The sequence below is a fragment of the Bactrocera oleae genome, chromosome 6 (genome assembly GCF_042242935.1).
Source record: "Bactrocera oleae isolate idBacOlea1 chromosome 6, idBacOlea1, whole genome shotgun sequence".
NCBI lineage: Eukaryota > Metazoa > Arthropoda > Insecta > Diptera > Tephritidae > Bactrocera > Bactrocera oleae.
This window is the reverse complement of record NC_091540.1, coordinates 42230118-42256698: the sequence shown is the minus strand read 5'-3', so window position 1 is coordinate 42256698 and position 26581 is coordinate 42230118. Positions and strand designations below refer to the sequence as shown.

Genomic DNA, 26581 nt, shown 5'->3' with positions numbered 1-26581 from the left:
AATAGAATTTCAAAAATAAAATATGCATTGAAAGCCCCTTTGTGCTGCGGCACTGTTCGTTATTTGATATATGTATGTAAGTATGTACTCGAACTAGCGGGTTTGTCTACTTTAAGCACCACTTAAACCTAATACGACGCTTAAGCGGACGCCGGCTACATCAGCGCTCATATTGGTGGAGCAACAACACCCAGTCATTTGTTAATCAGCAGCAAAGATCAAAATCAACACCAACCACTCATCAGCAACGCCGTCACTGGAACTTTTTAATTGAATTAATCGCCGGCAATATCGTAATACCGGCGAGGTGGATTCACTAGCCACAGGTGAGTATGTGGTGAGAAAAAAACGTTTGCTTGTTTTTCCTCGGCAACATTTTTGATTGATATTTTGACATTCGAAAACGGTGAGCTCACACAAAGATAAAACTATTTCGAATAGCTAAGGTTTATCGCACCCATTTCGCCTGTTGCCTGGCTGACTGATCAACGCCTCAATGGGTGTTGTTAGTTCATGGCCAGTGTCAAATTTTCAACGGTTTCTTTTTCGTTTGTGTGTATTTTTTTTTGGCTTTATTTTTGGCATGACTCTAAACTTTGTTGTTTTGTCGACACTTTCGACACGTTGCCCCTCCGGAGTGTTGGGCGTTTGCGCGCGGTCACTGGGTGTGTGATTAATTTGAATGGATGTGTGAGTCAACAACGTTTACAACAATTTAAGCTGAGTTAAAGTTGAGTGGCTTTTTAATTTTATTGCAATTTTAACGGAATAATTTCTATTTCATTTATGTTTTTTGTTTTTGCTATTTTGTAAGTAAACTGAATTTCTTTTGAACCCTTGCTTTCACTTTTGGATAATTAAAAATCAATTTTATCATATAACTAAGTTCACCATCAACTTACCACAACAAATTACAACAACAACAGCTACAAAACATAAACAAAAAGTAGAAATGATAAAGCAACAGCCGGCAGCAAGCAGGTGCTGCCCGACAACCGCGACAAACTTGCCACCATTTCCAACGCCATCACCAACACCATCACCATCACCGATTGATTGACACCAACTGGGCCGGCAAGTGCTGCATGTCAGTGGCGTATTTCCGCGCCGGATGAATACTTTTTCTTAAATAAATATCAACCTGAATAGCAGCGTCCATGAAGGGGTAGCGGGATACATACATACTGGCATGTGGCATGTGGCACATATCTACATATGTGTATGCGCTTTAGTAACTGTCGCATTGTTGCTGCATGCATATTAAAATGCGGCAAAGATGAATTGCTGGCGTTAATTTTTGGGTGCAAACGCCTGCACACATATATACATACACCATACAATCATACATATATGTAATTATGTATATTTAATATGTCTGGCAATATTATGGTTTTTTGTTGCTTGTCCTCGCCTGCCAGTTAAGTAAATAAATTTCATTCACTTTCCGCCTGAATCTTTATTTCATTTGCGCTTGACACGCGAATTTCGGCGAAATGTGTTGGCAATGACATTACGCATAATAACGGTGAGCGTCTTGTACAGGCGATTTGCTGCCCGGTTGGGTGTAAGTGTGTGTGTTCGTGTGTTTTAAACCATTGTCGTTTACTTCGCACCTTTGCGGTACAATCAAAGTTAATAAGAAAGTTGATACCTTTTTAATTGAAATTTAAACTTTTTAAATGCTGTTGTGGGTAACAAATTCCCAAAAAAAAAAAATGAAAAGGGAAATTAAATCTGCGCTTTTGATATTCTGCCGTGTATTGAATACGAATTGTAATTAAACAATTATCGCAGACGTGTTGTCCCTGTTTTGAATTATGGGCGCATAGCTTCTAGAATATCGAACGTGGATTTCTATTTGTTAACATATAATATCATAGGGTTTGTATATGTTTTTAAGAGTTAAGTCTCGGAGTCCTGAAAATATCAAATTTTGCTAAGGCTTGGTAGTGAGCAGAACTTTTTCCGTTGATTCTAATATATATTTTAGTCACGCCACAAATATAATGTAGGTCTTTACAATCTTGTGCTGAATTTTTTCTCCTGATATATTTGAAACTTTAATTGTATCTTGAACCTATCTTAATCATCTTCTGGGAAGGGGATGTGCAATAGAAGCGTATTTTGGCTGAAGACAAGGATTTTACGCGGAAGCTATTCAAACGACTAATAAAACTTAAAGAGCTACACCCACGAGTGAATTTCAAAACGTCTATTTTGGTATATATACCCAATGTAGATATATTTGAGAAAATTTTCCAAAAATTTTAAATTAATCTTGCAAATAGTTTCGGAGATATCAGCACATTTGTTAGAATTTTTGAACATAGTGTAATCGGCTTCCAAAAGTTTAAATGTGTTTTTCTCAAAAGCCTGTTTTCAGACTCGGAAGCTAAATGTCTCCGAAGCGGCTGACCATTCGACTTAAATTTTCACACGATTTTTATACTCTCGCAACTTGTTGCTACAGAGTATAATAGTTTTGTTCACCTAAAACTAATCGAGTTAGATATAGGGTTATATATATATAAATGATCAGGATGAAGAGACGAGTTGAAATCCGGGTGACTGTTTGTCCGTCCGTCCGTCCGTCCGTGCAAGCTCTAACTTGAGTAAAAATTGCCACGCCCACAAAACGTCATTAATCAAAAACAAATAAATTGCCATAACTAAGCTCCACAACAAGATACAAGACTGCAATTTGGTACACAGGATCAAATTAGGGAGGGGCACCTGATATTTTTTTTAAAAAGTGGGCGTGCTCCCGCCCCCTAATAGGTTTAATGTGCATGTCTCCTAAACCGCTTAAGCTATAATAACAAAATTCACTGAAAGCAAATGGTTGTATCACCTCTATCTGAAGTGTGAAAATGGGTGAAATTGGGTGACAACCCCGCCCACTCCCCATATAACGGTACTGTCAAAAAATACTAAAAGCGCGATAAATCAAGCACTAAACACGCCAGAGACATTAAATTTTATCTCTGGGATGGTATGAAATGACCTTATAGGAACCGTGTTCAAAATTAGACAGTGGGCGTGAAAACCCATATCTTGAGATCTGCTTAACCAATTTCAACCAAATTCGGTACATAACGTAATTTTCATATTTCTATGTTATAGTGCGAAAATGAGCGAAATCGGACTACAACCACGCCTATTTCCCATATAACACCATTTTCAATTCCATCTGATTCTTTCACTTTCCACTATGCAAATCAAGCAACAATGACTGTATCGGGATAAAACTTTGTGTGAATAATACGTTTAAAGTATGCCACCTTGTGACCAAAAATTGATCTAAATCGAACCAAAACTGTTCAAGCCCCTAAGTACTGAATATGTGGACCCCGGTGCCTATAGTTGACCTTCTACCGAAAATATCAGTCAATCCACAAAGAAATCTCAAACGAGTGTACCATTTGACTTTGCGAGAGTATAAAATGTTCGGTTACATCCGAACTTAGCCCTTCCTTACTTGTTTTAGATATAATTGTCAGGATACTGGTAGTTGATCGAATGAACAAGATTTGTGATAGAAGTTTCGATTTTTTCATACAAAATTATTTTTTTTTGGGGGGAATCCGTCATCCGGTCCAAAATAAAAATTTTGACTGGTCTTTCCATCATTACATGTTTTCGTCTATAGTTTTAGAATTGGTTTTTTTGGTTTTCGGGTTTGAGTTAATTTTAAGTAGAAAATCCTTCGAACTTCCCCCTGGAGATCGGTTACGGATCAAGGGTTTCCAAAATTTGTGTATATAAATCGCCGATTAATAAAATAAAATAAATTCTATAAATGTTCTTTTTTGTTTATTTAGTAAATTATAAAAATGGCTCTTTAAAAAAGGTTTACATTTAATATAACCCCACTTTAGGACAAGTAAGGATGCTATCGAAATCCAAATGACTATCACAGGTGTATATTTTTGCTCAAATAATATACTGTTAGTTTGGCATTGTCTTCAGATTGCTTTAAGCTATTGGAGGTCCTAATTTAGACTTCCTTACTAAGCCTTTCAAAGGATTCATTTCAGATTTTTCATTGTTTAATGTATAATTGGCTCTGTCAAATATTTTTAATTTGCGCCGTTTCAATTTCTTTTCGATTTTAGTTTTCTGTTTCTTCTTTATTTCACATTCTGCCTCTGCATTAAGGTAGAAAAATTTGTGCCCGAGGCAACATTACCCATTAGAAAAGAGTGCAGAAGAATTGAAGTTGTCTTTTGTGATAAAAGGGCTAATGAAAGATATTAAAACATAATTGGCTCTTAGGAAGAACATTAACCTCATCTTTTGAATAGAGACCCTTTCAATCTAAATATATCATTATTACAGAAGCACATCTAAAAACGTCCATGTATAGCTAGGGATGTATTGGGGTTGAGATTTGCAACTTCATAGTATAAATTGGAAGATTCTGTTAGTCTAATGATCGAACATTTGACAGGGCGGGAGCAACGCATTATTCTTATAATTATGCATATTTCTTGCTTCCTCTCTATCCGGTTATTTAACTTCGTTAACTTCTTAGCGATTTCATAATGGTGCGGGTCATCTCTTACTTAACGGCACAAATGCGGTAATTGACAGATAAGCAACAAAAGGAGAAGAAGTATTGAAAAGAAACAGCAACAACAGTAATAACGATAACTAAACTGCGAAGTCACGTCAGAAGCAACTCGAACGCGTCTAACAAAGTAATTAAAGTAATACAAATACGGGTTGGACAAGCTCTCGCAAAAGCAGATGCAGAAGCGCTAAATTAGCTAAATGAATGAGCGAATGAACGACTGACTGAATGGCCAAGTTAAATTTGTGACAAAGTGATTGCTGTCAAAGCAATGTAAAGCAAAGCTGAAGCAACGGAGATAATGCAACTTGGATACAAAATGCACACACACACATACAACGACATACCGACATACATTTTACTTATTGTGTATACAGTATATGTATGTATATATAGTACGTGCATGTTGCATGATTATAACGGTCGCGCAATCTCTTCAGCTCCTAATGAAGACATTTCCAAGAAAATATGCATGCAAAATGCCAGCTAATATTTTATCTAATTCATGTAGCTTAGACATGCGACGCACGGAACAATTCAATATGACCTGGCAGCGCGAACTGAGAGGAATTTCGGTAGGCACTTTTGACCGACAGGTGCCATTGAAAAGTTGAGGTCAACCAAGTTGGGTATTTCTGCGTTGCACTAATGCATTATGAGGCGAGTGCGGGCGACCTATAGCGGTAGTGCATATCTGTCATGCCATTGTTGCTGCAGCGCCACTCGCAACGCGCACACACATTCCAACACAATGTAATACTTTGTTGAAGATGCGTTGCATGTAACATTAGTTCATTATCGCCAGCAATTTATATCGTGCCGCGGAGTGGTTGCGCATGCGCGCACACGTAAATGTCAGCTCACACATTATTTATGCATGTGGCTGGATTTGGCATTCTCAGGTGAACGAAAGTTGCACTCGAGCGGCAGCAATTGTCGTTCCCGAAACACCCGCATGTGTGCACCGCCGTCGTTGCTGCTGCCGAGGTCATACCCTTGCAACTAATTGCCTGTGCACGCAAACACTCGCATGCACGCCACATCTTTATAAGCATGCGCGCATCGCTGGCATTTCTGCCAAGCAGTGGCTGCTTCTTCTTAGTTGCCGCTAATTTATTTTCAAATTTATCTCATTGCGCGCTCCATTGGAAGTGTTTGTGGACACAGCAATTTACGTGGGTTGGGCGCTGAGTTAAGTGATTGGTTGGCCGATATGATGGGAGCAGCAACAGCACGTCGATGTTGTTGTTTTTGCCACAGCTAATTCAAGTGTTTGTTCCTCATGCGTGTGTGTATATGGATTTTCATATTTTAGGCTTATCGGCGTAGATCGTTAAAGCAATCAGCGTCGGTGACAGTTGCGTCAACTCCTCGAAAATTTCTGATTTGCTCTCTGTTAGTAGTACCGTAATTTTTCCGATGAACTCTTGTGTGTTGTCAAAATGCCATTTCTCATAATTATTTTTTGAATTATAATTTTCGGTTTTTTAAGAGAACAAATCGATATCGCGGTGCATTCGTTGTCTCGCAGAAAAATAATATTTGCTTGAAGAGTAATGTTAACATTTCAGAATGTTTTAGTGAGAGTGTGTAACAAAAGTAATTTAAACTTTCTTGAAGTTTTTGTTGACCCTCAAAAGTGATAGATATCATCAAAAAAATTTTGATTGATTGAACATGTCAGATAATGAAAGTTTTAGATCTTTATTTAGGCTTTCATATAATCACACAGAGGGCGCTGCGAACGCTTACGTTTGAAATTACTTCTAAATAGCGGCAATCGAAGTTCGAAAGAATATAATTCGTTGAAAACTAATCTGTTTCTTAACCAGTATGGTTTCCAAAGTAGAATAAGCAAATAAATTGATCCCGGAAACTTGTTTAAATATATTTACTAAAAGCTTACATAAAGCTTAAATGTACAGGATATTTGCGATTTTTGGGCCTGATATATCACAATTGTATTTTGTTCATAGGTCGCAATTTTTACATCTGATTAAATTTGGATGGATCACTCATTCAAACTGCGAGCGCAAACCGAATCGATGCACTTTTTGTTTTGATAAATTGGTACAATCTTTTCTATCTACTTTTATATAATGGTATATCCCCTGTATCAATTATTGTGTAATTGGCGCTGTACATGAGATACATATGTATCTCACAAAATTTTACATTACAAGTGTAAGTGTGACATATTACCGCCTGCAAATAATATTTCTTTATACACGAAGTAACTGCAAGAGTCGACCGCCCAACGAGCCAGTCCGCCTGTGCTAAGCGCAACTGGTTCATGTTCTTCTAACGAGCCGATGCGAATTTGCCACCCAAAAGGTGTACGCGTATAAGCTTTCTGAGTAAATGCTTTAATCGCTTTCTTATTAGAAGCTAAAGTGCGATCAAAAACGGGCGCGAATGCAATTAATCACTGAGGAGAAATGGCTTCAAATAGGCGACAGAGCATAAAATCAACTGTCACATCAAGCGAGAGCACATTTTATGGAAATCAAACGTATATACAAATGTATATACTATATACAAATATATATATATCTGTGTTTAAAGCGTTTTAAATGCGGTAAACGTTGTGGCAAAAAGCACACACAGTCATCATGCCACATCAGGTGGCACATGCAGTAGCAACTGTAGCAGGCTGCGTATTTCACTTATGACTAAGGAGTAAGTGTGTGTGAGTGTGTGACGACTGCCAAGCGGGCGAGTACTCCAAATGTATGCGACATTTAGCGGATGCGCGTGATAAATCACAACCGCCACATGTCATTTAATGAAAACCATATTCAATTAAGAAATGCTAACCGCTGGGAGAAGCATAACAGTGCTTAGCAATGAGTAGTAAGTGAAGTGCGTCTGTGTCTGCAAGCGCGGCTAAGAAGGAGACGGCGCTTAATGCCAGCCAAAGTAGACGGCGTTGCAGCATTTCCTTTGCGGCATGTGACGGTGGCAGGACACACATTTTTATTTTAATTTTATTTTCCTTGCTGTACAAATGTTGGCAATCAGAGAGCAACATTTTCGTTGCCGCCGCCGCTGATGGCGTTGTCTGACAGCTGCAGATAGCGCATGATTAGCTGCACACACAAATACTTGTGTACATTTATAATTGCAGTTATTGCGCAGCAGCGGCTGATAGCTTCGTAAGGCTTTTATTTAATTCCACTTTGCAATGCAAGCGGCCACCTTTGCGGCTTAAAGTATGCCGGCGAGTATACTAAGTTATGTGTATGTGGTAACGGTAATTCTGCAAAGTTGTAACGGCAACAACAACAGCAGCAGTAGCAATTGCACACATTCAAGGCGCGTGCTGCGCGGAATGCCTTTGGATGGCTATTCTTTTATTTACTTATTCACATTGCAACCGTACTTGCTGTGCGTTGCCATGTCGTGGCCTTGCCTAGTATCGTACAGACACTGTGCAACATGTTGTACATGCATATGCTTGTGTTGCGGCTGTAAGTCTGCCTTGGTCTTTATCTTGCGTCTGCCTTTTCGACTTTGATTTGGACTAAGTTTGGTTTTCCGCTTTCGGCTTTATCTTCGCTCTGCTTTGCAAAATGCGCAAGGAAAGCGCTGTTTGGCAGTTAAGAATAACATACAAGCGCGCATGCGCTATGCATACATCGCTGCTGTGTACTTTGAGAAAAAAAGTTGGGTTTATTGTTTAGATTTTTTTATATTAAAATATTATAATTCTCAATTAGTATGTATTCATGGAAGAGAAGCATAAGTTTTAAACTGAAGGCTTTTAGAATTATTCGAATCGTATTTTTAAGGAAATCAAAGAAGATGTACTGTTGTATATATAAAACCTTGCGGCTCATGGGTCTACCTGTGTAAAATAAAAAGTTCAGTTCCTTCCATTTTTTGATAACCTAAAAAAGTTAGGTTAGAGAATCGAACCAATTCCACGCTTTTTGTCTTTTGAATTTCGCGGCTATGTACAAAGCGCTACAGAGCTCGTATCTGGCAACACTATACATAATTTGAAAGGTCTTGACATAACCTACAAAACAACGCTATGCATGATTAGTTTGGATATTGCGTTCAACAGTTATAGACGTGTAAACATGGAGTTCACTAACGCCGAAATTCGCGCTATTTTAAAGTTTTCCTTCGTTAAAGGCAAATCCGCTAGAGAAACGTTCCGTGAGATTAATGGTGTTTTGGGGGATGGTACTCTATCACTTCGAACCGCGGAGGAATGGTTTCGACGATTCAGAGCCGGTGAAAACAACAGCCGGCGGAAGACCTGTAACGACAAATACCGATCAAATCATGGAATACATCGAGTTAGACCGGCATATGGCATCTCGTGACATCGCCCAGGAGATGGGAGTTAGTCACCAAACCATTTTGAACCATCTGCAGAAGGCTGGATACAAAAAAAAGTTTGATGTTTGGGTGCCGCATAATTTGACGCAAAAAAACCTTCTGGACCGAATCAACGCCTGCGATATGCTGCTGAAACGGAACGAACTCGTCCCATTCTTGAAGCGGATGGTGACTGGTGACGAAAAATGGATCACATACGACAATATCAAGCGAAAACGGTCGTGGAGGGGGCTTCTACGAGGAAGGTATAATGAAGTTGCCGTCTAGATGGAAACAGATCATCGAACAAAACGGCGCATATTTTAACTAAATCTGATCACTGTAACACTTTTTATAAAGCATTGAATGAAGAGCAAAAAAGCGGATATTTGACAACCTTATAACTGTAATGTATATGCCGATCAAGCTGTCAAAACAATCTCAGCAACAATCTAAAACGTCTGAACCATTAAATTTATTCTTGGGGATAATACCGCAAGTTTGCATGCGAATCGGCATATAAATTGGGCAATGGGCGTAGCACCGCCCACTTTAAGGTGAAACCTCATATATCTTAGATATCGCACTTCGACCACGCTTATTTCCCCTGTTAACGTAGTACTAAATTCCATATGTTTTTTTTCTTTTTTGAACATATACAAAGAGAAGAGCCAATAAAATAACGAAATAAAACTTTGTACAAATCGGTTGCACCGAAAATAATCCATAAAGTAACTCAATTTTGATCGGTCAGGTGTATGGCATATGCTATAGTGGTCCCATATCGGCGGTTCCGACAAAAGACGTGTGCAAAATTCCAGACCGATATCTCAAAAATCGAGGCACTAGTTCTAGTATATACAGACAGACGGACATGGCTAAATCGACTCAGCTAAAAACTTTATGGCACACTTAATATTCCCTGTTCAGGGTATAATAAATTCGTATCCTCAACATTTGCCATTTCTACAGAACTTTATTTTTCAGTGTATTTGTGCCACCGTAAAACTAGTCAAAATTAAGTTGTCTGTCTGAGAAAGTGTGAATAAATTAAAATATGCAAATCATTAGAAATTCGCCGATAATTCATTAGTGAAAAAATACATTTCAACGCTTGTAAGTTGTTGGCGCAACTAATTGCTACTCGATTTATTGCAAAGATGTTCACTATTCGATGCGAAAATAAACCTTTCGTTTACAAGAAATCACAAATTGATCGCGAAAAGGAGAGAATATGTAAATCAAATGACTTCCGTGACGGCATGAGGCCAAGCAGAATTGCTAGACATTTTATAAAAATGCTTGCAAGCAGCTAAAGCTCATTCTAAGTGCTGATACTTTGCACATAACTGTAAAATATTAAAAAACCGAAATGTTTCTTATCAACGGTCGCCGGGTCGTTCAACTCGCCTTGCAGCGACATTTTCATAACACCCATGCGCGCATTCATTAATATGCGAAATTACATATGTACATTAGCTGTATTGTGTGCACTCATATATGAATGTGTGTGTGTGTGTGTGTCGACTCCTTCGAAATATTTGATTAATCGAAGATGCAATTTCATAATCATCATATCGTAGCTTTAAGGCCTGAGCAAAACCAAACACGAAACAAACAACAAGCATAATGTACCGTTGTAGCAGCATTACAGTTAATTTTCGTATTTTGACTTCGGAACAGGCAAACTCACGGCTAACAAATTGATAAATCGTGCAAGCGTATTTGCTTAAGGCGCTCAGTTACCACTTCGTTTTTCAACGATGAACCAAAACCGAAATACACAATCGCTTATTGCTGTTGGTTTGTTTGTAGGCATGCAAGTGTGTATATGTATGAGTACTAGCTATGTCCACAGGTAATCACTAATGGGCAAGAGTTGAAAAGTCAAAGAGTGTCAAGTGACAAAATGAAAAGAGGCGACAAAGCCGATTCTGTGGTGAGAAAGAGGAGCGTGTCTCAGCTTACGTGTAAATATACAACAACAACAACAGCACTCATTACAACAGACTATGTCATATTTGTTGTGAAGATTACAAAGGCTTGTGCAATATCTTTCAGTCACACAATTTCCCCCCGGATTTTCATTAATTTTTTTTGCGATGCTTCAGTGCTTTGGTGTACATCATTTATTAAATATGTTAAACTGCAAATTATATTTCGGTTGGTATTTCATTTGTTGGTTTTAGCCCTTGTTAACCTAATCTCATTGTTGGCACTAGACAATCTTTCGATTGCTGAATAATATTTTGTACGAATGCGTCGGTATTCAATTACGGTAAATTGAAGAAGATTGTGTTAGAGAGCGCATTTGCTTAAAACAATAATTCTAGAGAATGGTATTACAAATCGACGAGAAAACGATTTGATACAAATACATTGCGGTGCTTGAATCACTGACCGCAGAGGGCGCTTTGAAGACTATTTAAACATTCAACGTCGAAAAATGAAAATAGTTGTCAAAGCAGTCGATTGTAAAAAAATATATCTTCATGATGCTCTCATATTTCCCATTGAAAACAAAGATCAAAACACAGCTTTTAGAATTTTATCAATAAACTCCAAAACAAATTTTGGCCTTAAGTTAGGAAAGGATAAGCTGTATGCGGTTTAGAATGATTACCATTTAATTCAGCGAGTTTAAATCCAAATATCAAGCTGAAAAGAATATGCTATTCAAAAATCATGCATTTCTTGAATCTCGTAAGCTTTCGATTTGATATCGAACATAGGTTGTTATCAAGAGAGAAGTTGGCTCTCTGCCAAAGATTAAGTTAAAAACACTTACTTCTTAGAAAAAACTAAGAAAGTATTCACCCACTTATCTACTACTTTTTATAATCTTAATGCAGAAAGCTTAAAAATTTATATTATTCACGGTGTCCGACCAGGGAGACTGACATATTATATTTATTTGAATCGTTTCTATGAAAGATAGCAACTAAAATTGAATGCATAGTTTCTTCTTAGACTTAATCTTCAAGAGACTGATGGCGTAGTGGTTTAACTCTACAAAGTTACCGATTTCTTATTTATTTACTGAAATACACAGCTATATCCTATAGTGATCCGATATGGGCGGTTGTCGGCGAATAAGCAGCTTATTCAAGCAAAAAGGACGGCCGCAAAGTTTCAGATCGATGTCTCAAAAATTGACGGACTAGTTCCCGTATATAAAGATGGACAGTCAGATCTACATAGTTAAACTGATTGAGCTTGTCACACTGATATACTTTAGGGTACTTGGAGGCATATTTGTAGTTTTTTTTTTAAGATTTGCATTTGAGTCCAAGCAATGCATTTTAAATGGTAAGTAGAACACAGTCGCTTCTAACAAAATTACACATAATCTTCTTTAAGATGGATGGAAGGGTTAAATATGTATGGGTTTTTATGGGATCTAATAATTTTCATATTCAATGAGTCCTTTGAAAGTATCGCGAGAATAAAAGTTTTTCAAATCCTCCTATATTATCATCGTTCAAAATAACTTTTGGCTTACATCACAGAAAAAAAAAAATCAACAAATTTTTCTCTAACACTTTCTCCCACAAACTTTATCAGTCACACTTACCTCGTTAATTTCATCCTCCAGCGCTCGCTGACGCGTCAATTCACGCAAGCGCTCACGACGCTGCTCCGTGAGCTGCTCCAGCCGCTTGGCCGCGCGATCGACCTCATTGAATAGTAATGTCACTTTGTGCAGTCTAATTGCAACATTCGCGTTGCCTGCTGTACTACAGTTATCTACCGCAACAGCATTATTAGCTGCCGTCGCGTTGGCCGCTACTGTTGGTCGCCTGATGGCATCGCATGACGTCATTGAGCTGTACTTTAACGCAGCGGGGTGATTTTGTGACGACTGTTGTTGATGTGTCATGCTAAAGTTATAACTGCCACCAAAGCCGAGATGGCTGATAGATGAAATGGTGGACAATAGCTTGTTGCTGCTGCTGTGGCGATTGTTGTTGCCTGTACCACCGGCTCCAGAGCTGCTGCCATAAATGTTGCCATTATGAGTATGGCTATTTTCGCCAGCGTCAGTTGTGGTTGCTGCAACCAGCGCGAACGATTTGGCCAGCTCCTGCAAACGCGCTAGCTGTAAAGCGCCACGCTTGCGCAAATTATGTAATTCAGAATCCATAAGCGCGCGACTTAGCGCGCGATGTTGCGCATACAATTGGCGACGTGTGGGTAAACCCTGTAGGTCGGCGGAGCGTATGTCACTCATGGCGGCCACTAGCCGTTGGCCCGCCGTGGCGCATTGCCGTTGAAAGGGTTCCAGTGCGACGAAGAATTCGCGCCACTTCCGTGCGTCGTGATGATGCAAACCTTGCAATTTGCCGTACGGTATTTGCGATGGTGCAACACTTGTCGTGACTTCATTGATGCTAATGAATTTCAACGAATGTTGTTTTTGTTGTGTCGCTGCTGTTTGCTGTTGCTGCTCCTGTTCATAAGGGGGAGAAAGAGGAAATCCAAGAAACGTGTGTTGTTAGTTACGATTTTAATAGTTGTTATTTTTACATTCAATCATTGGGTCGGTCCGTCGTTTTGCTCCGTCCTTACTTCGTTTGCCTACACATTTCTCTATTAGCACATCTGTTTGTCCGTTTGTCGGTTTGTCGCTTTGCTCGTGTCGCTTTGTGTCTGTGTTTACTCTTTGCCAATCTTTTTGTTGCTATTATTGTGGTAGTTCTTGTTAAAAATCGGGTTAATTGGGTGTTATGTCGGGGCGTTAACCGCGTGCTCAGATGTTGATCATTTGTTCGCGAGCGTTTTTTTTCTTGCTATGAGCTACAGTTTTTTTCTTCCTACTTTGTGGGTCCAAGCCGGAGTCTACATTGTTTCTATCTACAATTGTTTCTTTGTTGTTGTGGTGCTTTCAATATCTTGTTATTTACTACTCATTGCTACTCATTCAATTGTTAGTGAATCGACATCAAGACATTTACCTCATTTTATTTAAAATGTAACTACAGTTTCGCCGGGTGGTGAGCTGTTTGTTCGTCGCTGCTTTGCCCTGGCCTCCGAAGGAAGTTCACACAAAGTTCAGCAGTTCACAACTGATTTATTTTGGGAACTATTTTCGGTTTTAATGCCAATTTTCGAAAATGTTCATTTGCACTTAAAACCCTTTATCGCATTTTATAGAATAGAAATGTGAGTGACAAATTTGGTAAGACCAGCTGGGGGGCGGCAAGTTAGTGTTTGTTGTTATATGTAGTGAAAGTATTGTTTTGACAAGGTTGAGAGACTGTAGGTTATCATTTGACTCCTAACAAAACCTATCTAACTAAGAGTTGAAGTGATAGGAATGTCTAGAATTGGGCTGTGGGTTTTGAGTGAATCCTAAGCAGAACCGAGAAATGTGCCGACTGCAAATTGGTAATCGGTATCACTAAAGGTTTTGGTTCTCGCCCTTCATCTCCTCTTTGGCGTTCTAGGTACAACGTGTATAACTCGGACTAACAACAAAAGTATATAAGATCGATTTTGTTGAACTAAATTCCTAAAAAAGGGTGCCATTTTAAAAATCTTAGGATCGTATTAAAGGCATATAAGAAATATATTTACTCTTTCAGATGGTAACCATATCAAATTCAAGTTTCCACCAAACTTAAGTTTTCCGAAGATCATACTTGTTCGGACTTGGGTGGACTAAGTGACAACAAGTGCTTTATTTATGGGTAAAAAAAACTGTAAAGCTTGAATTTACTTAAGAAGCTTCAGCTGGACCTTAAAAGCTTTTCATGGTTTTCTCCCTTTAATCTCTCAATAATATCGAGCAGATTTGTTCAAAGTTTTATTTTGGACTTATTTCAAATTTTCTCCAAAGCAAGTTTATACTTCTAACCTCATTTAATTTTTCAAGGATGCTCTTTCTTAGCATTCTAAGTATTCTAAATACCTCATAAATTTCTTTAGAATAATTATAAAAAAGTACAGTTTGGTAATAGCGGTACAAGTTTTCTGAATGTCATAAATCTTAGTTTAGTTGAATAAAAATTTTGGGGCTCTCAAATAAATTCCCATAAAAATATGGAAAATCAAAAAATTGTCCATAAATTTTGGTCCGACACTTACAAGCCTATGCAATGTGGCCAAAGTACAATTTTTTGTTTTTATTTTGTTGTAGTTGTTATTTAACTGTTTTCAGTTTTGTTAATGTGTGTGGGTGCAACTCACCTTAATGCCACTTTCGTTATTCTCGCCATTAGCGCAACTGCTGACAGCCGTATTATTGCCAAATGCTGAGAGCTGCTGCTGTTGTGATTGTTGTTGTTGTTCCAGTAGTAAGCTGTGTTCGAGGCAAACGGCAAGAATTTCGCAATACGCAATTTGCCTTGTCAGTAGACGCAGACTTTGGCAAATTAAGTCGATTACGCACATTTGGCCCGACTTTTCGATGGCAATTAGAATGGTGAACGTTGGTGTTGCAGCACCGTGGCCGCCACTGTTGCCGCTGTCGTTGCTGTTGGTGGCGTTGCTGCTGTCAGCAATCGCATGGGCGGGTGATTTAGCAGCGGCGACTGTGGCTGTTGGGACATTTGAGGTGACTGACACACTTGTGGAGTTGCCAGATGCCAACGTCGCTGCGCTGGCCATTTTCGGTGTCGACGGACGGTTGATGAATGCTGGTTCTGCTTGCGACTCTTCGTGGCTGTGTTGGATTTGTTGTTGTTGCATTGAAGGTTGTTGCTGCTGCTGCTGCGTTGTGGTACGGTCATTAGCATTCACAGTTAAAGTTCTGCAAATTGAAATTGAAAATGAAAACAACAAATATTTTAGCAAAATGCGTGACTGATCAGAAAAAAAGCGAATGAATTGCATGGAGGCGATGCAGATAAATATTGAAACTCGTTAGAGAGACATATGTACACGTTTTGTACTCGAGATTTTTACCAGCTGCAGCAAACTGATATTATCTGCTTGTGCGTGTGTATGCGTGCGTTCATATCATGCTCTAAGCTCTGAGAACTATTGTAGATAAATGATCGATCATTAGCCGATCTGTGGATAAACTCGTTAATAGACAGACAAATGCATTTATGAATACACTGACAAGGTATAACCCTGTAGGAAAATTTTCACGTTGAAGAGAAGTGAGTGCGCTATTACTTCAGTTTAGAGAAGAACAGTGGCGAGTATTCATTCTGGTGTACTGGTTAAATAATTTGAGCGCGGAGACTCAGGAATGATCAAGTAATGTTGTGTTATTCCGAACTAGAGATTATTCTGGAAACTTTAATTTGAATTGCGTGTTCAAGTTGTAACACATTGGCCGTGAGCTAATTTTTATATTCTGAGGAAGGTCATTAAGTTTGCACTAGGTTTGTAACGCCCAGAGGGAAACTTCGGACAATCTATAAAAAATATATACTCATACATATATAAGATCAGCATGACGAGTTGAGTTGATTTAGCCATGTCAATCTGTCTTTCTATAATATACTCGAACTAGTCCCCCAGTTTTTGAGATATAAATGTCAAATCTAGCATACGTTTTGTTCTCTCAAATTAGCTGCTCTTCTGATCACTATAGCATTAGACCGTAAACCCGACCGAATCTTATTAGTTACGGTCTTCGTATTGCAATTAAGCCCGGCCTATGACATTTGCACTTATCCGAAACATACGGTTGGCTCTCCCTATCACTGTCAAAGCCTTAATGATAGATTTAATGTCAAGGAACAAGTGTAAGCTTCTGGTTAGGGTTTATTTCCCAACATAAATCTCGAAGAAGCTGCCGAGTTGACAGATATAAAGCTTGTAAGCATCTGGATACGCTCCGTAAAGTAGGCTCTTCTGATAAATGGGGGTCCTTGCTGATGATCTTAGTAAGTGGAAGTCAAATTATTGCCTTATGGTGGTACCGTCCCTACATGGTACATTTATTTTAGAAAAACTTAAAACTATTTACGCATTCGTAGCCGGCTCGCTCAATTTACAAACTGAACCCTGACACAGAAAATATCTTTATTATTTAATTTTTTTCTTGTCAACGAAAATTGCATTCACCATTAACTCAGCTCCACACCGGTGATCGTCTGAATATTGTTGCTGTTATAGCAATCGAACACAATCATTTATTTATTATCGCTCATTTGTGGCACAAACAGCAACGATAAATAAATGCATGAAAATAAATTCTAGATGTAGAATAACCCGAGGCAATGCCAAGCCGAACGCCCAACGTGCGAGGTAAGCCGCTTGTCGCAGCTTACAACACGCTCGCCATTTAATTGAAATGACGCCGCATGTGGTCAGTATTATCAGCGACTACTTTGTCTGTCAATGTTGGCAACAACATAGTCAACGACATTCGCGACTCTTCAGCCAAACACACACACGCACACACAGAGGGCATACGATTTGAAGGTGCATGTGGCGCAGCGCTTCTTCAGATCAACCTACGCATTTCTTGTTGTCTCTCACCGATGTGATGGGTTTCGCATTTGTTGTTGTTGTAATAGTAGTTTCGTGTAATTTGCTGTCATTGGTTGAGTGACTTAGCACTTTGAGTTTTGTTGGAGTTTTAGTTTTTGTGAGTTGTTGTTGTTGTTATGTGGTTTTGTGATTTTGCTTTTTGTGAACGCTGCTGAGTCCATTCAAATGAGCTTAGAAATCTTGAGAAACCAACTAATGCATATTAAGTTGGCGTTGACTATAGATATTAGTATATCTTAGTTTTTAGCCAGGTTTTTCATAATTGTGGTGTGCGTCTTGAGTATTATAAAATTTTTATTTCACCTCTTAATTGCTTGTAGCTGGTTTTGGTATATCCTACAAAGAGATCTATTTTAGAGAAAAATTTATTTATTCTTTAGTGACCCAGGGCCCATTGACTTAAATACAGATCTTCAGACCCAAGAAACACACTATTTGAGTACTATGTCTAAACCAAGTTGTTTTATCCATGAAACTGCTCTAGTCTACCTTATTTATTGGCATTCAAAAGTATTTTGCTGTTTTCCAAGGACCTGTGGGTGTCGCTGTGAGTCTGTATATACATATTTCATGTTAAACTTTTTAGTGTGGTCCATGTTTTTGTTTTAACTTAAGTGCTACAAGTGGTAAACTTTCATGACTCTTTTGTCATATTCCTGAGTGGAAATACGTTTTATCTAATTTTAATGTTCTATTTTGGGTCCGATATGGCTAACTTAAAAGCGTGTGTATACTCCACAAGTGATTGTCTAGTGATGTCAAGGTATATAATTCTAGATGAAGGTCTCAGAACATAAAGCTCGGCAGCGCTCGAATTCAGCCCCACCTTACTGGCTTCGCGTTATTAATTTTTGTTATTTGGATGAGTGCTGTGTGAATTATTGTCGCTTGTTGCGAAGATCGCTGTTCGCGCAGCTTGGGGTCACACATTTAATAAGCGCTACAAATGTAAGTCCGTGTGTGTGTGTGCGTGCATGCTGTTGTAGTAATTTGGGTTAATGTCGCGTGTATTTGTCATAATTTGCCTGCCGGCTACTCGTTGCATATATAATAATATTATATTTGCCCAAACAGATTTGCAGGGGAATCTGTGCTATGTGCATTTGTAAATACGAGTGTGTGTGTGTAATCATGTGCGCAATAATACTTGTTTAAACGGTTTTTGTAAAGTTGTTGGAATTTCGAAATAAAGATCTCAGACAAGCGCACCCATTAACATGAATCGCTAAGACTCCATAATTTAGGAGATAGTGGATTTGGCGCACAAACAGCAATAGCAACATAAAAAGTAATTGAAAGGTTATGTATTTAGTCATTCCTTAAGAATGTACTTGTGTCTTGAGTGGTAATAAATACATTGGGAATATTTGTTGACAGACAATCATTTTCTTGTTCTTTACATTTTTGATGGACCGGAAGTCTTATGATCTGAAAGAGGTCTGTCGTGTGACTGAGCAAACTAAAGTTATATGGGCTGTAACTGTTGAGGCGCTGATATACCTTTCTAATTTATACAGGAGAGACGTTCTGAACATCATAATCGGTGAGGTTATTGAATGAAAAGTCGCTCCTTCATCCAAGTGCCAGCTAAAATTCGGTATTCAGTTTAAGGTAATAGTAGCTGAATATAGTGCTGAATACAAAAAAGTTTGGAGTTACTCTTCGATTTATTCAGCTATAATTTTCATTAGCTGAATAAGGGCTGAAACCAAAGGGCAGACTGTGGAGCTGAAGGTTTAAGGTTGTATGCTTTCTAGCCAACAAATGAAATTTCTGAAAGGTATTGTAATAGATTACCTGGGTAAAAAGTCAAAAAACTTTAATAGTTTATTTTAAATAATAAATTATTATTAATAATATTATTTTAAATCACACTCTCATTTAAGGGTGATTTTCAAAATAACAGAAAATTTCTGAAAGCTAATATTGACTTTGATTAAAACATGAAAAAAATTCAACAAAATCAAAATACACTTTTTCCAACATTTAATTACATTCAGTGCCCATTCAGCTAAGAGATTTGCTCGAATTTGATAACGCTGAAATCATACCATAAAGATCGAAAGCAAACCAAAGGGGCAAACAAAAAGAAAAGGCAAGAACAAAATATAATTTGGAAAAGTCACACCAAAAAGATTGTAATCATTCCTAAAATTTGTATGTAGACACCGTAATGATCGTTAAGAATTTTATAGCGCAGTGTGGAGTATCATCAGTATGAAAGACAAAGTGGCAGAGCTGTGCTTAATTAGACACAGACATTTTAAGACCAATAAAATTTCACTTTTCACCAGTGGGAGACAAGCACAAAATAAAAGCAAAAAGAAAGAACTTTAGATGGAATTAAATAGAACATATCTATATAAGTGCCCCGGAGTGACTGGTTATAACTGATACTTAACGAAACTAAAATTTTTAATTGAAAGTTGTTGCAGCAATTAATGGTGGGAGCAGCTGCATAAAGCTTCCCGCTTCTAACATATTATATTACCCACCATAAAGAACCCTCAGTTATAAGGAAGTCGTAAGCCTTTTGCTATTTAATGTAGCAAAGCGTCTTAAAATCGCACTTACTTAGTTGTGTAACAGCTTCTTAACAAGCTGTTTACAGTTTTTAAGGGAGTATAAAAATGCAGGGAACCAGGCGCCTGATCAAAAGAGTTGTAAAATATTTTATCTATCTTCTATGAAGCGACTTGAGCGCTTGCGCACTCACGCCATACTCTAACGTCTAACGTTTGGTGCGCAAGTCAAGTGCTGGCTTGTGAAATTCTTGTTGCGTCCAAGGTGTTGGCGTCAATGTTGGCGATGCTACGCTTGTGGCGTCACCTCTGTAACAGTTAACAGCTGCTCGCCGACAACGAAAGTGTACTGATTGGCAATTAAAAGGTATTAGCTTTGGGTGGAGCTATGTGCTGTCGACTGGCCAACAAAACGGTGCTGGATAAAAAGCTGTAGGCTATCAAATTTGTTTTTTTTAATAAAGATCATTTTATGGATTTTTACATTTTTTTTATATTTTTTTCTTGGCATAACACTAGTGATTTTCATGTGATTTAAGCGCATTTATGTTTAGATATTTAGATAGACTATAAGGCGTAAGAATTTAAGCGCTTTATTATTATCTTAATTTTTATTTAACGGCGCATCCAAGGGCTCTAAAAGGGTTTCACTTTAACACATTCGTTCGGCTCATTGAACAAGTCAATGCGCTACATCTAAGCACTTAATCAATGTCAACATCTTTGCAGAGCAATAAAACCATCTTTGTCCGGGTAAAAGAATGGTAAAATTTAAATTTGTATTTAAAGTGCGGCTGAATTCTAATGAAGCGGATTTTTATGTGTCTTTAAAGCATTTTTATTTCGATTTCTCATTCTAAATTTTTTGCTATATAAAATATCTGGTTTTGGTTTGAATTTTGGAAAATTACCGTTATATGGTAGAAGACCGATTATTTCTAACACTGTTCTCTTACCATATATATTGTAATATAAGCCAAAGTAGCAAAAGCCAAATTTTATATTATTGAAAATTATGTCAAGTAATTCAGCTAAATTTTTTAAAGTTAGGTAAGTTTTCTCCAAGCACATTTTAATTCTAAACAAGCTGACCCGGCGAACTTTATATCAAACTTTTTCGAGTATTTTGTGCTTTCTTCTATTAGGAAACAAGCTTATCTTTTTTCCTTTTTTTTCTATGTAGATATATGTACGTATATATATATGATAAAATATCTGATGTTTATGTGCTGATATTTATTTTCTTTTACAAAAAAAAAGGAAGATGTTAAGTGTAAATTAGTTGGTTTGTTCACCAGGATAATTTTTGTTAAATTTGAGTCTATAGTCATTTAAAGATCGAATTTTTTGCCTTATAAAACTTCCGTTATGACATGAAATTATGATTAAGTGGTTTCTGGATTGGTCTAAATAATTAAACGGTATTCCACATCACACCACCACAAAAATGTACTATCGTCACATACCGGTTCTAAGGTCATCTTCTGACTACTACTAGACAACTGACAACAATTATTAAAGAATTGGGTTCTCAAAAAGAGTGGCTTGGACGTACAGGCGTGAATAATGGCACTAAAACCAAAGATTTCTTGAGTCTATTTTCAGTTACTAAACACCAAAATTCGTTCATTATGCTTCAAGATCTTATCTACAATATTTCTATATACATCCTATATGTTTGCACAAACTACCGTTAAAAGCACACTTTCAAAATTCCCTAGTACCACATAATGTGCTTGGGTATGATAACCACTAACCAACATTGACGCCTTTGTAAATGAGGTCAAGATGTGAGCTGCGATAATTTAATTTCCCTTCATGCACCGCTGAAAGGTTTAGAAATAGTTAAAAAGCAGCAAAATCCGAGGAACCGTAGCCTTAGGCTGATATTCTAGAAACTAATATCTTAACAGACGTGAACGTACATACATCCATATCCATAAAGAGTATTCGTCTGCAGTAACTTGCGAAATTATTGAAGCATTTAGCACAATCGCGATAGTCACGCCGCCGCCACAGCTTTCGAGAGCAATACATGTGCTTGCACACATGTATACACCTATTTATAGGCACCTACAGGTACATATTCTGTGGAAGTGGCATGCAAATTTACTTTAAAATTCTATATGCCATAATGCCTACTAAGAAACCATTCAGCAATGTTGTCGGCGCGACCCGTTGGGTTTCGGCAACTTACCTGCCATCGCTTGATAAAGGACTTGACTGTGGTGTTAGCAGCATGAGAATTCTTGTGCCGCTTGAATTACATGACAACCGTGGGTAATGGCTAAGTTGATGTTGACAATGATATGGGGATTATGTTGGCGATATTGTTGAAAGATGACGTCGGGGATAATGATATCGTTATTCAGCAAATGCCAATCCACGCGTCACTTTTGTTGCCATATAATCGGCCAATGGCGAGGAAATTAAAATATTTAGTGCGCTGCATGAAGAATTCGTATATATTTTTTTATAAAAATAAAAATCTAAAATTTTCGTTGTTTTTTGATGTTTGTATTAAAGCTAGTTTCTAGGGGCCAATTTATCGGTGAAATCAGATGTTTTAATGAAATGAAATGCACCTGTGAAGGGTATTATAGCTTTGGTGTTAAATTTTCTTTTTGTTATTTTAAGAATCGTCAACTATACATATGTTCGTCTCGCCTGACTTTGGTTTTTCGAGAAAGGCAGATATGCAGCGAAAATGTATTTGCCAGTTTCTAAATCCGAATTGTCTTAATCATTGAATCTTTTCCAAACGTTTCAGGAATAGTCAGCCACATTTTAATTTTTCTTAAATTCTCATTTAGTCAATGGGACTCTAGAAGATCTTCAAGACTTTAGAAATATTTATATATGTATTAAAGAGATTATTTGATGATGTCTGGTGTATTTGGCACTAACTTAAACAATCTGAATTTAAGTTTACGAACCTTAGGATTTTTCTAAATAAAATGGAATTTTCGACTAGTTAATTATTGTTACTAATTTTTTAATTTTATCAAATAAAGATAAAAAGAAGAGTCAAAATAGATCAGAATAAATTAATAGTTCGTTAAACAAATACATGATCTTTAATAAACATATATTTTAAATATTCCTCTAATATTAATTTATGTCAATTTTTAAAATATTGTATAAGGGAAGGAGTTAGAACTAGACAACGAAGTAGGGCTGTCATGCCACAAAACTTCTCTTGCCTTCATTCCGAAGAATTTTCAACGCCGCACTATTGTTGCTACAACATTCGTACGAATTTCACTTAGGGCCATTTTAATTTGAACGACAGGATCAACCATCAGTTATCAAAATTATAGGGACTTTATGCACACTTCACCCGCTGTCTGTATGTTTAAGTTAGGATATATATAATATATATGTATATGCATATGTATGCAATGGCCTCGGTTGAAGCAGATCAGAAATGGCATGGCGCATTCTAAGTCAGGTCTGGCACGTCATTCAGTAATATTCGCCAGCCGTTGGGCTTGCGCTCTTACCAACCATTCTGTATTGTGTGTGCGTTGCGGGGTGTTGAGGGTTGGGGCTGTAGGTTGGTGTTGGCGGCTTTTAACTTTGTTCTTTCAAACTTAATTTAAATGCAGTTGGACAGTCAGTCAGGCAGGCAGCACCAGCACGGACAGAACGGATAGGCCAAGGCGGACACGTTGTTCGTTGGCTGACTGTCTGACTATCTGACTTCAGACTGAATAAGAATGCGTTTGTTTTTTTTGACAGTTTCGTGACACGTTAATTTTATGTTTTTATGCAGGTATGCTGCGAGCGCACATATCTGTGGCATAGGGCAGTGCGGGCCATGAATGATGACGATCGTAGTTGCTGATCCTTTTTTGCTGTGCTCTCTTTTCGCGGTTCTTAAGTCACCTTTTATATGCAAACAAATTGATTGCCGAGAAGTGCTGCCAAAGGGAAGTAGAAAAAAGAAGCTGTGCTTGTAGCTGTCTGCCTAGGAAAAAGCGCGCTGACCTGCATCCGCCACACATTTGGCTTGAAACTGTGCCAGTGTGGCATGCTAACAGCATGGTGAGTGGATAGGCAGGCGGGCGGGGGCATGCGATATTTGTAGGTGCCGCTGATCGGCTGCCAATTGCTTGTCCGGCTGGCACACTGCCGTCTGACGCTTCATGTGTGTCCCGGGGATAGTTCTACATTTTCAAGATTTTCTCACGGCAAATTGAATTTTTATTACTCGAAACGTTTCTAAGTCGGTTTATTTTGTTGCTCTTTTGGAGTGAAAATATTTTTGGGGACTGTTTGTGAGCATATGATTTATTGACCGCGGCTTGTGCGGGTCAGCGAAAAGCGTTTTGTAGAAACTTATTCAACGATTTCCAAGAATATTTGCAGTTAGATGTGTATATGTATGTGTGCATGTGTGTGTTTGTGTGTATTCTGTGCGCTGCGTGAAATACTAATGTGCAACATAAGTCAGTTGCAATTAGTTAGCGTTAGACACTTGTGTACCGTTATATTTGTCTTGACACTCGCACAGTTGCCTCCACTCAATCATCTCTGTTTGACATCGAATGCTTCTATTAGCATCTTCAACAACTGCGGCCTCATGTCGTTGCAACCAAATGCAAATAATAATTGGCAACTTCTTGTCAACATTTAAAACTTAAAGTGACACCAAGTAGTCGTTTGTGAGTAGGCTTGAGAGGTAAGGTGGGGGTTTACAAATATTGCTGTATACAAAGTGGGAAATGGGCACATCAAGTAGTATCGTTTGTGGCACAGTGGTTAATTGCGGTACAATTTTTGAGGGTTTCGACAACATTTCTAACTGTTAAGAACATTGTATTTCTAAGCCAGCTCAGCCATATGATCATAATTTGGGAGTTTGAGGTAATATAATCGACCGGCGTTCTAGGCTGTTCAAGTGAGATCTCTGTTGGGAATTGCAACAGTATCGGCCTTTTAACCTAATCTAGTTATCTAAGCAGATTTGTGAGGGTTTCAAAATATTCCCTCGATATATAGTGGTTTATTTAGTTTAAGCTATTAACATAACCTATGTTGTGCTGCGATTTATGGCCTTTTGTTGATATTGAATGAATTGATATTTTTATGTTATGTAATGCACGCTTAGATATTGTAGTGCTTTCCCTTGGGCCTCATTATGGTTAATTTTGTATTGTATTATGTTGTGATGTGCTGTGATATGTTATGTTTAGCGAGGTTATATTGTGAAATGTAATACTATACTATGTTATGTAATGTTATAGTTTGTTGTGCAATAATATGTTATGTTATGTTATGTCATGTCGCGTTGTAATATGTTATGTTATGTTATGCTATGTTATTCATTATTATGCTATGTTACGTTGTGTTACGTTATGTTGTAGAATGAAATATTATGTTTACCGCATATAATGTCGCTTTATGAAATATAGCGAAAATTTATAGAGTAGGCTAAAGTTTAGAAAGATTGCATCAGCTCTCTCTGATGATAAGACTCAAAAAATATGAGTCACTTACTGACAATTATTTGGATCTAAAACTACTTGAGAATCAGGCCGATGATTCTGAGTTTCATATAATGATTGATAGTAAATATATACATACCTAGAAATGAATCAGCACTGATGAACAGATTGTTTAAGAAAGAGTTTTTGGAGGGAAAATTTATAAAAAATTTTACCAATTTAATTCTTTTTTTCTCAAAACCGCTCACTGTAGCAATTCTTCGGGTATGTTATGAATTTCGCTACACCGAGTCTATGTCCGGCAGTAGTAGTCTGAGTAAATAAACGCTTGACATTAAGAAGTCCTCACAAATAACTGTCGGCCAATAGCTACAGTAACCACCGCACGAAGTACCGCAGCCCCTCCCACTAACATAGAAGACACATACAAACATATATGTTGCATAGGAGTACATGTTGTTGGCACGCCAATATGCGTCTATTGGAAATGCAAATTTGGGCCTGCGCATGTGCGTCAATATTTAAACAACTGTGCGTAGCAAGCAACGCGGCAGCTTAGCAGCACAGCGATCGTTGTCAATAGAGAGACGTTGTTGTTGACGTCAAAAAATACAGTCATAAAATTAACTTTGCCACACACATAAAATAAACAACATGTATACTTGCCACATGCTGCATGCCACAAGCTTTGGAGCTTACGTACGGCAGGCGAACAAACAAAGCAATTGAAATCGGAAAATATTGCACGGTATTGTAAATTTGTTGGCAACACTAAATACACAGACGTGAGTGTGAAATTACAAACAGTCAAAGTGCGCAAACGATCCGAATTGCTGAATGCGGTCGCATGGCTGGACACAAATGCGCTGGCGGCAACGGCCAAGGGAACGCTACAGCACAATGCGGCGTTGCTGATAAGCGGAAAGAAAGCTGCAGCAACCTAACTAGCCTCACTTGTGTGCGCGTATGTGTGTGTGTCTACTTTGTGGCGGCAGCTTGCAATGTGGCGTGCGTATCCAATCAGCGATCTGCGCTTGAACGCGTGTTGATTTCATTTGATTTGAATTTTTCCCAAAGGCGCACAAATTTCGCAATAAGTGCGCATACATACACACACATATATATACATGCATGTTTGCCTATTTAGACCTAACCTAGCGTTATAAAAAGCATAGTTTGTGGCATGCTACACTGCTTGTTTGGTTAGTAAAATACGTTCGCTTGACTTCCTTGTCGTGCATTTCGTCGAAATTGTA

At 38.0% G+C, this 26581-nt stretch overlaps 1 protein-coding gene across 4 annotated transcripts in view; it reads right to left on the bottom strand.

Moving 5' to 3' along the window:
* The window catches only part of LOC118680417 (streptococcal hemagglutinin), a 423094-nt gene that overhangs the window by 283526 nt on the left and 112987 nt on the right, over window positions 1-26581 (bottom strand). For 3 of the 4 annotated variants that reach the window (XM_070111751.1, XM_070111743.1, XM_070111744.1), the window contains 2 exons: window positions 15092-15653; window positions 12477-13352 (listed from right to left, as the gene is read on the bottom strand). The exons of the other annotated variant lie outside the window; for it this stretch is intronic. In XM_070111751.1, the coding sequence (XP_069967852.1) occupies window positions 12477-13352; window positions 15092-15653 (1438 nt within the window). The remainder of the gene's footprint in view (window positions 1-12476; window positions 13353-15091; window positions 15654-26581) is intronic. 4 annotated transcript variants of the gene reach the window in all.